The following is a 10,724-nucleotide window of genomic DNA, read 5'->3' as shown; positions in this document are numbered from 1 at the left end:
CTATTAGTAATTTCGTGTTTTTTTACATTGCTATTTACGTATATTTTGATAAAAAATAGATTTTGTAGCCAAGAATAATACTGTACTTTTTTTTGAAAATAGTATTTTTGTTAATGATTTTTAAGATTATTATTTATATACAAAATTATTCTAGCTTGATTTAAAAGTTATCATCTTGGATTCATTACTTAATTAGTCAAGTTAGCAAAATCGTAAAAAGAAAAACAAGCAAAACACATTAATTATAGTAAAATAAAACTGCGGATATACTTATATAATTCTTTATTCGTCGCTACTAAATATATTACGTGGTTGTAGTAATTTGTATTTTTAGTTTTGTTCAAACACGTACATTCTTTAAGTACTGTGATAATAAAATATTTGTATTATTTTCAATTCCTTTTGTTTATTGCCTAAAGTAATAAACATATTGTATTTCATATTTCTAATCGTTATTATATGTATGTTATGCTTTTTTATATATAATTTAGGAAATAAAGATGAATCATTATGCAGATATGTATTTATTTTTTATCAACCTATTTTTTATGAAAGTTACTTATCACGGTAACAATGTAAAAAAATTAATTCATTATTTTTCCTTTCTTTTCGTGATATTCTTGGATCCATTTATTTATATAATAGCGATGATAATTTCGTGCTATAACAACACTGAATGGATCATTAGTATGACTACCCCTTAAATCAAGGTGGTGAGCGCCTTCAGGAATTATTATTGCTATTGCTGATTCGGATAAGTTACGCAATACTCCACCACTAGACCATGGATCCAATAAACCATTACTAAATGAACAAAAATTTATAAAGCAACGATAATATTAATATTAATAAATTCTCATTATAAATAAAGTAAATTTTAAATTATTTCATAATAGATGCATACCTGAAGACAATGTTTGTTGCTGTTGATAAATCTTCACAACCATATTGATTACAAGCCATATTAGGCTGTGGTTTTATTGAAAATAGCTTCTCACATTCTTTGGAATATTCTTCAAAATTCCATGGAGTAGGTTCAAACATATCATTGATTCCATCTGAACATAGTGGCATTACCATTTCTGTACAAGCTTGAAAATGCCATCCACGATCATTTAATTGTGGTGTAGAGGTATTTAGGTTCAAACATTTTGTTTCTCCAGTATAATTAGTAAACACATTAACTGCATCATGTAGTGCTGTCAATAGCTCTTTTCCTACTAATGATTCATTTGTTAAATATTCACATGCAACCTGTAATGAAAATGATATATACTCTAATTATAAAATATAAATGAATAAAAGTTTTAAATTAAATTATTCAGGTAATGTGCTTACTTTAATAGGGAAAGGTGGTAAAGGTGCCAGAAAGTCAGATGCATATGGATAATTTACCATTGCAAAATTTCCATATATATCACTTAAATAAGATTTGAATACTTCAACATCATTTTCATTTTTTAATGGTTGACACAGTTTCCAATTTTCTGATAACCACTTTTTTCCCTCATCTATCCAAATAGCAGAAAATAATATATTTAGTTATACTACAAAATAAATAATATAATGTAAGTAACAAATTTTTTTATTACCGTTTGATGTTATATTGTTAATTGCATTCCATGATTTGCGAATAAGTTTTGGACAATTACGATGAGCCATTTTAAAATCAGATGTAACTATTCTTGAAAAGACTTCACATTCTGTAGTAAACTGTAATATTGGAGCTGAACATGCAATTGCTCTACAAGATTAAAATCTCTCAGTAATATTTATTATTGAATGTTATATAAATCATTTTTACTAACCCTTGTACGATATGAGGATACTTCATACGCATCCATGCACTAAGCATACCACCATATGAACCACCAAAAACTATAACAGGACTATGCTTGTGTTTTGAGTCTGATCTTAAATACTGAATAAGATCAACATAATCTGCAAGAGCTTGTTCTGATGATAAATATCCTAAATACTTAATATCTGTGTAAGATTTATTGCCATATGGCATAGATTCTCCATAATAACGATGTTCAGCAAAAATTAATAAAGCTCCAAATTCTGGTGCTATGTCCCACATAAATCCCTGTAAAATATAATTATATATATTTCTGACAGAAGTATGGTTTAATTAAAAACAATATACTGTATTTAGTAAATGTTAATTCTTACAGAATTTTGAGCAAATCCTTCAATATCACCTTCATTTCCAGTATAAAAAAAAATTGGTGCATTATTTGTCTTCACCCAAGTATCATTCATAAGATATCTTAACTTAAACTTATCTACTGAAGCAAAGTCAAAATGATCCACCTATAATATTTAAAAAATGATTTATTCCAACCATTACAAATACAAAAATATTTTTAATTTATTTATTGCTGCTTACAATATTTATAATTCCATGAACACTTTTACCATAGTTTACTTCAGTTTCAATTTTTTTTATTTAGCAGTGAAGTAATATATGCATAAAAATATAAATTGTATAAAATCGAGAAATGTAATGGCACGTAAAAATTATTTAGTTCGTTATGAATTTTTCTAATATATGTTAATATTAAATGTAACTCAAGTTTGACGACATAAATTGTTCAAAACATGTACTTACTGGCATGTCAATCGTTTTATATTCATATTTGTATTTTGCGTTCACTAATTCAATTCGTGAACGAAACTGTCTTTTAAAATTTCCATCGTGTATATTTGGAAAAATGTGCTGTACTGTTAGTTGCCACAACGCAACAAAAATTAAAAGCAATGCGTTAAACTTCATAGCGACCTTCCTCCTTCGACGTACAGATCCCTACTGAAGAGATTTGTAATTTGCAATTTGCAGTGATTTGCGACTGCCGTTGGTCGAGCGCATGGACTACGCACTGATCTTATGTATTTACATACAGTGTGTCCGAGATATTTATCATTTTATTATATTTTTACTTTATCTTTTAAAATAAGGTTGGGTTAATTTGAGTTATAAACACTTTCTTTATACTTCGAACGATTAAAAAATAATGACGATACAATATTTTGGCGCGCATATTTCCTATAACGTGCATAGAAAAATTATTAATTGTAATTTAAGAAATTATTTTAATAATTAAATAACAAATAAAATTATACATTTTAACTTACCTAAGAAAAATTAATATTTTACATATATAGAATATTAAGCAAAAATATATATTATGTCAATTTAGATGATAAGTATTTTTTAACAAAATGAAATATGAATTATACAATATTCGTATATAAATTGTAAGATATGTTAGATTAATATGTAAGCTTCTTTTATCATTCTGATAGAAACATTTACTTCTGATAAGGTACAGAATGCACATAAAAATAAAATTGGCAAATAAATATTAATTTAAAAAATTCTACATCTTGTTCTTTTAAAACTTCAATGTTTGTAATTTTGATTGTATAAATGTATATAACAGCACATTAAATTTTTTATGATTGAATTGTCAAATATTATGAGAAATAAGTATCACAGATAATACATACCATAAACTTAGTTTGTTCTATAGAAATATGAAAAAAGTATTTGAAGTACTATTCATAATATTTTAACATTAAAATAATTTCTGAGTTTTAATTAACCAAGATCGAAGAATTAATAGACACTGACATAAAATCTTTATTACAAAAAATAAATTAATTCATTCTACATACAAAAATACATAACTAATATTAATAATACTCTCTATTCAGTGATGATTTCATAAGTATACTATTTATCAAGGATCATTAGTATCAAAGCATGAAAGTGATGACACTGGTAAAATTAATAATAATATAATGTACAATACATAATGCGCGAATGTCATGAGTCTTATTACAAATACAATAAATTTCCGAAATATATATATATATATTTTAAATTATAACAATTTCTTTGAGAATAATTCTTTTCTTCTTTTTAGAATAAGAGAACGCTTATTAATAATTAGTTTTAAAATTGGTATCAAAAGTTTTATAAAACAAAATTAATCGCAGCAGTCTGTGGTTTTTAATTGTTGAGAGTATATTACACGCACGGCTAATCTTACATAATAAATTATAAGATTAGAAAAAATTATGGCTTCTTAATTCATTTACAAAATGTTTACGTGTACTAGTTTGTACGAAACATTTCATATGTGTGTGCTCAAAAATTAAAATTAATGAATAAATTTTTTCTCGCTCGTAAATTTACGAATCTAGAGGTCAAATTGATATAAATATTTTTTCAATCTCAATTTCCAATATTGTATGTTATGTAACTTGATTTCGCACATCAAGTATGAATGTAAACTTTTATACACAACGCCAGGTTTTTTATGATAAGGTCACGTTTTGTACAATCTTAATATAATTATGTCTATATTCTTCTCGAGATATATAAATTGTGAACAATTTCTTAATACTCAAAGACGTAAGTCAAAAAGAAATTATATTTACTTTTCTACAACCATTTAATTTGTCTTAATGTCTATCAAGACTCTACTTATTTTATAAGAAAAAAATGTAGTGAAGATCCAGTCTTGCATTGCAATATTATGTCATAATGTTCAATGAGAACATACGACTAAGAATTTGTATCTTATCTATTGAAAAGTACGTTCGTTTTTATATCTTAGATATAGATTTATAAAATTAATAAATGAAAAAATGGTTCTTTTCTCTTTTTACAATTTCAATTTCTTTTTAACTAATGTATAAGTTTTATATGATAATTAGTACTTTCTATTAATTAACCGGGAATTGTACTTTAGTATTCGCATTTTAAAAACTACATTATTGTTTGCCGTCACGTTAACAATGTACAGCAAACAAATAATAAATCTATCAATGTACATACATATATCAATTTTAACTTATTGGTCCCTAAAATAAAAATCTTCTAATAAAGTGTTGTACAATAAAGTGCTTTAAATTAAAAAATATCTAGCCTCTTCTAACTACGTTTTGCTTTTAAACTACGAAAGCTATATTGCATACTAAAATATTAATACATACTTCAACATTTATTTTTGTACTTCAGTGTAAGTCGCATTTGTTCTATTCTTTCTGTATACTGACACTCAAGTTCCTTAAGTTTTGTCGCTACTTGTTCCTCTTGAGTACTAACGATTGCTTCAAGTTTTTGTTGTACTTGATTCATGGCTCTTTTGTACCCTTCTTCTATACGCTTACATTCACTTAATAAGAACTTTTCTTTATTTTCCGCATGCTCCTAAAAAAATAATTTGTATATTAAATTTGAAAAAGACAGGGATAAAATAAAATCAACATAAAGGATATCAAAAGAAACATTGCTTGTTTTTATATTATAAAATTACCTTATAATTATTTGCTGTTTTCTTTGCTGATTGATATTTATGTTTTAACGTATCGATATTAGTTTTCATTTCTTTTTCCTTTTCTTTCAATGTTTTTATCTCCGATTTTAAATTTTCTTCGCTATCCTTCAACTGCTGCAATTTTTCGTTCATTTCAGCTTCTTTATCTTTTATCTCTCTAATCTCTGCAGCCCATTTGGTCATTACCTGAGCCATAAGATTTCTCTCCTCATCCACATCACTTTCTTTTTGCTTTAATTCTTCCTGTAACTGTTCGATTTTCAACTTTCGTGCTACTAATTCTTTGTAGTAAGTTTCAAGTTTGGTTTCAATCATTTGACTAACAAATTGCTCCTTTGCTTTGAAAGATGAATGAATTTTTACCTTTTCTGTAAGCATTGCCTCTTTCAAACTTTCCAATTCCTGCGTCTTTTCGTTACATCTAGTTTGTAATTCTAATAAAATTGTTTTATATCTCTCCTCTAATTCCTTTCTCTTTTCACGATGCTGCTCCTCTATACCCCTAAGTTCCTCGATTACTTTCTGTTCCATCTCTTCGCGAACCTCTTTTATCATTATCTCTTTTATCTTTTGAAAATCTGTACCGTCACTTGAACTGCGTGGCGATAAATTCAATTCAGCAGACACTTGTTTTTGATTTTTAACATACTGTTCAAATTGTTTTGCTTGATTTTTCAATTTTAGAACAAGTTGATCCCTTTCTTCCCTTATTTTTTCGAAATCTTTTAATTTTTCCAATTCTTCATCCTTTACTTGCAAATCTTTTTCTAATTGTTTAATTCTTTGTTCCATAACTATATCGCTTTTTCTTCCAGCTTTTAAATGATTTATTTTACTACTTAATTGTGTTACCAAATCTTTGTAATGAGAAAGTTCTTTTTCTAACTCACATTTTGAACTCAGTGATATTTCACTGCTTTTTTTGAATCTATTTTCAAAACTTCCAATTATTTTTTTCGTTTCCGTTAATTCGGATTCTAATTGTGAAATTTTATCTTTGTAAATGTTCCTCTCGCTAATTAAATTTTCACATTTATTTTTTAAACTTTCATTTTCGACTTGGTATCGACCGACTTTCAGTTTTACATCATCGGAATCTTCAATTTTTGAATTCCTTTTAATATTCGATAATTCGGAATCAAGCTTAGAAATTTTTGCGATCAGATCATTTCTTTCATTAATCGCATTTTCGTATTTCTTTTTCCAGGATTCCTGAGAAATTTCAATTTGCGCTATTTTTAATCTAGCATCATCTAATTCCGATTGATATTCAGATAATTTTTTATGTTCGTCGACCGCAGCATGTAATTTATCTTCTAAACGTTTACAATCTTCTTCTAACTGTAAATATATTGAACATTATAATTTATATAAAAAGTAAGCAAGTATATATGATAATTTTTATTGAAACATACATACCTGATTAATTTTTTCTAAATGTTCAGAACAATGATCTGGCAAGAGAACGCTTATTTCTTGATTAGGATGAGCGTTACGTAATTCATTTAACGCTTCCTCTTTAGCTATAAATATAGATTTCTCAGTAGAATGTTATTCTAATCTTAAAAATATGATTACGAATATCTCATCGCAAAAAATAATCTATAATTTATTGATTGTATGTACATAATATTACTAACCTCTTTCAATTTCTTGATGAATCTTCTTTGTATATTCCTCCTTCTTCTTTCTTTCATTATTTAAATCTTTCTCTAATTCAATAACTTTACTTCTATAAGTGTCGCATTCTTCTGTTAATTTTTCTACTATCTTTACTTGTGCCTGCAAGTCATGCTCATATTTTTCAATATCTTTCTCGCGTTCCTCTAAACTAGCATATTTTTCCTTTAACATTTTCATTTCAGATTTATGATCATTTATTAATTGTTCCTTTGTACTACAGACATCTATATACAATTCCTTAACACGATTCAATTCTTTTTGTGTTTGTTCTAATTGCACTCTGTAAATCGAAACGATCCTTTTAAACTATGTTTTATCAATGATTCACGAATATATAGTTCATACTTACGATAATTGCACTACTTCAATTTGTGCTTCTTGTCTAACTCTTTCTACGGCCTTAGCATGTATTTCTAAATATTCTTTATTGTACTCATCAATGGCGTCTTTTTCTTGCTTATTTATACTTTCTTGATGCAATTTTTGTAGCGTTTCTTGATTAATGGCTAAAGTTTCTTCTAACTTTTTCTCCAACTCGTCCTTCTCTTCTCTCACTGACTCATATTGTTTTTTTACATCACTTAGGTGATTGGATAACTTTTGTATTTGAGCATTTGCTTTTAAAGCTTGATCTGTAAGTACAGACTTTAATTCTTGTTCCAATTCATTAACACGCTTAGCGTATCGAGCGGCTTCTTGCCGACACGTATCGGCTACCATTAAAGCTTTATCAAGTTCCTTTTCTTTCTGTGATAAAGTATTTTCTAGCCGAGTTATTTCTTTTCTTTTAACAGCTTGTCCAGCTAGACATCTAAAATTTAATAATGCGATGATAAACGATAATTTGAGGCAATGTAATTTCTTTTGAACATAAATTACCTTTGTAATTCTCCTCTCAATTTATTTGTAATATCGTCGCACGGTTTTGATTTCGACTTATTATGCAAATCACCTAATTTCAGCTGTCTAATTGAATCAGATTCATCTTCTAAAGTTGTTGCTAGTAATGAATCATATTGTACTATTTCGCTTTTTGTTACCTCTATTTTATTCTACAAATATATTGTTACATATAATACAAATTAAAAATAAATTGTGAATAAATTGTTTTTTAAACGTAAATTCTTTAAAATACCTGTAATTCTTGAATTATTTTTTGTGTTTCTTCTTTTTCTTGCATTAAAACCTTAATCTGTGCTTGTAATTGCATTACTTGTTGAGCATTATTTGTAGCCATAAGATTACGGCATTGTGCTTGACTTTCTTCTAATGCTTGTGCTAGACGATTCATAGTATCTCCTTTTTCTACCATAAGCGTCTCGTGTGCTCGCCGTACGTCCGCTAACTTATTTTCTAGTGCGACATATGACGTTTCCTGTTAAAATCCAAGAAAATCAAATTTCAATTATAAAATGTCTACTTAAGTTGCAATCCTTAACATAATATCATGCAATGATTTTTGTATCTTAAGAAGGTACGCATTAGGGAAACAATAAAATTATAGTCTATAACACAGAACCATTTTTAAAAATTATTAAATAATTATTCTGTAGTTTTTGAAAAATATGGTATCAAAAACTTGCCCAAATGCAATGAGTGTTGGAATCCACATTGAGCAGCTATGACAAATATTTTTATTACATAAATTTAAAATTATAAATACAAAATCTCCATTTCAATTATGTAACATTAAATTAAAAATGATATATATAAATTTTAATCATAAATATAAGAAATACCTTTGCATTAAGTTTGTCTGTAAGAACATCTATTTGGGTTTGCATATTTTTCATTTCAACTGCATGTTTCTCTTGTGCTTGTTTTAAAAATTTTTCATGAGTTTTATCATTTGTTTGTAATGCTTGCACTCTTTCTAATACAGCTATTTTTTGTTGTAACTCTATCACTGAATCTCTTGAAACATTCAACTCTTCTGTCATCTACAATTTATAATTCCATTATAATATAATAATTGCATGAATAGAATATAAAATATAAAAATCTTACATTTTGATTAGTTTTCTCTAAAACCGCATTTTTTTCTTTTAAACATGTTATTTGGTTGTGAAGATCAGCAATTTCAGCTTTTGCATCAACTGTAAGAAAGTATTAATTTCCTTTACAAATATATATTCATTATACTATCAAAGAATTTCATTAAATCTTACCCAAAGCATGTTGTGTTTGATTCCTAGATATGTTTGATCTTTCAATTTCTGCTTGTAAAAGTATTATTTTTCTACTAAGCTGATTTTTTTCTTCTTCTCTTTCTAGACGCAATTGCTGTAATTCTTCTGTTAATTGTTTGATTTCCCTCATTCGAACTGCATATAATACTTCTAACTGCTCTTTACTATCATATTCAGCATTTTTATAAGCTACATTATCATCTCTTGGTCTTCCATTTGGACTTGCCTTATAACAATGATTTAAATGATCGGACGTGACATTATCACCAGCACCAAACTCATGAATTTCTTTGCATTGTATATTATTTTCATAACCATCAATATAACCATTATTTGAATAAGGTTTACTTTGAGCATTATAATGATTAGCTGGTGTTTGACAATTATATGAATAATTTTCATTAAATGTATATTCTTCATTAATTTGAGTTCTTAAGTCTCTAGGAAAGACAGAATTTGGTAGTCTTGCCAATTCATAAGGTGATTCTGCATTGGTATTATGCATGTCATTACTCCTATTACTTTTAGAATATGGTGAATCCATTTGATCATACATAGTAAAATCTCGTTGTATGTCAGACATTGAAGGGCCAATTTCTAGCTCTGGCCTATGATTTGTCATGGTATTGTCATAGTTATTCAAATTTTTAACATGATCATAAACACCAAATTCCTTTTGTAACTGAGATACAGTTTGACCTTTAGGTGCTATAAGTTCTTGAGTAGAGGAATTTATGCCTATATTAGAACTTTCTGCATCTTTAGTACTATCTTGATAATGAGTACTATTAATAGAACTGGTGTCATTATCGTCATCCAAGTCATCAAATGCATTGGTCAAGAGATCCGTAATCTAAAACATTAATACTTATGTATTACAGTAACATTTACTAAAGTTTTTTCCATTCAATCAAATGTCTTGTAGGTATAAAGTACTAAAAAGTAAGATCCGTTCAAAATCTTTAGTAGAAGTAAAAGAATATAAAGAAAAATGCACCTCTTTATTGCGTCGCTTAATGTCTTCTTGTTCTTCATCTTCTTCTAAGCCTTGTGTACTTGTGTTTAGTTGAATACTTTCTGAACCCTGAAACAGGCTCAGACCTGGGCCCTCCATCCCTACCGTCTGGCATACACGAATTTATCATGAAAACCAAACATTTATACCCAACATATTTTTGTTTATAACACCATAACCTAAACGCAACAAGTGGGTCAGAGTAAATCAGTTTGAATTACGATCTTAAGTTTAGCAATAGATTACATTGTCTTAATAAGCTCATTTTTTAGTAATCTCAATGTGTCCACGATAAACAACTCCGAGATTATTAAACTTTTTGAACGATTATGCACTCTGCAATTTGCTTGTAAACAATCTTTGAAAAGTCAAACTGCATTACAGGAAGTCTACATGCGGAAGTAAGCTTTTTGAGGATTCTGGCTTTCCTATTGGTTCACTCGTTAAATATTACTATTATTCGTTTCATGGAAGATCATAACCGAT

At 27.6% G+C, this 10,724-nt stretch overlaps 2 protein-coding genes across 4 annotated transcripts; both read right to left on the bottom strand.

The window, feature by feature from the left end:
- Positions 1-265: 265 nt before the first annotated feature.
- Positions 266-2,954, bottom strand: LOC100883186 (lysosomal Pro-X carboxypeptidase). Its single transcript, XM_003706278.3, has 7 exons — positions 2,615-2,954; positions 2,176-2,316; positions 1,809-2,089; positions 1,593-1,744; positions 1,339-1,511; positions 905-1,254; positions 266-804 (listed from the first exon to the last, which is right to left on the bottom strand). The coding sequence occupies exons 1-7, from the start codon at positions 2,777-2,779 to the stop codon at positions 585-587; spliced, it is 1,482 nt and encodes a 493-aa protein (XP_003706326.1). The 5' UTR covers positions 2,780-2,954; the 3' UTR covers positions 266-584.
- Positions 2,955-3,622: 668 nt separating this feature from the next.
- Positions 3,623-10,668, bottom strand: LOC100883073 (uncharacterized). Of its 3 annotated transcripts, none has more exons than XM_012292252.2 (12): positions 10,221-10,668; positions 9,203-10,076; positions 9,042-9,130; positions 8,774-8,974; positions 8,170-8,409; positions 7,914-8,086; positions 7,384-7,845; positions 6,992-7,314; positions 6,771-6,874; positions 5,715-6,692; positions 5,331-5,600; positions 3,623-5,224 (listed from the first exon to the last, which is right to left on the bottom strand). In XM_012292252.2, exons 1-12 carry the CDS (start codon positions 10,335-10,337, stop codon positions 5,009-5,011), a joined length of 4,047 nt encoding a protein of 1,348 aa, XP_012147642.1. In that variant the 5' UTR covers positions 10,338-10,668; the 3' UTR covers positions 3,623-5,008. The 3 variants fall into 3 exon arrangements, with proteins under 3 accessions (XP_012147642.1, XP_012147643.1, XP_076387161.1); XM_012292253.2 differs by having other exon boundaries at positions 5,331-5,594; XM_076531046.1 differs by having other exon boundaries at positions 5,331-6,692; positions 10,221-10,417; positions 10,485-10,668.
- Between the last annotated feature and the right edge of the window lie 56 nt (positions 10,669-10,724).

This window comes from Megachile rotundata, chromosome 4 (assembly GCF_050947335.1).
Source record: "Megachile rotundata isolate GNS110a chromosome 4, iyMegRotu1, whole genome shotgun sequence".
Lineage (NCBI taxonomy): Eukaryota > Metazoa > Arthropoda > Insecta > Hymenoptera > Megachilidae > Megachile > Megachile rotundata.
The sequence above is the reverse complement of the archived record's forward strand: the minus strand, read 5'-3'. Positions and strand labels throughout refer to the sequence as shown.

What these genes read in the sequence shown, in the direction of transcription:
- LOC100883186 (XM_003706278.3), bottom strand. Translation starts at nt 2,779, where the DNA reads ATGAAGTTTAACGCATTGCTTTTAATTTTTGTTGCGTTGTGGCAACTA. An exon ending in AAGGATTTGCTCAAAATTCT is followed by an intron (nt 2,090 to 2,175) that starts GTAAGAATTAAC and finishes TATATTTTACAG; the next exon opens with GGATTTATGTGGGACATAGC. An exon ending in GCAACAAACATTGTCTTCAG is followed by an intron (nt 805 to 904) that starts GTATGCATCTAT and finishes TTGTTCATTTAG; the next exon opens with TAATGGTTTATTGGATCCAT.
- LOC100883073 (XM_076531046.1), bottom strand. Translation starts at nt 10,337, where the DNA reads ATGGAGGGCCCAGGTCTGAGCCTGTTTCAGGGTTCAGAAAGTATTCAA. An exon ending in TTAAGCGACGCAATAAAGAG is followed by an intron (nt 10,077 to 10,220) that starts GTGCATTTTTCT and finishes TTAATGTTTTAG; the next exon opens with ATTACGGATCTCTTGACCAA. An exon ending in TAGAGAAAACTAATCAAAAT is followed by an intron (nt 8,975 to 9,041) that starts GTAAGATTTTTA and finishes TATAAATTGTAG; the next exon opens with ATGACAGAAGAGTTGAATGT.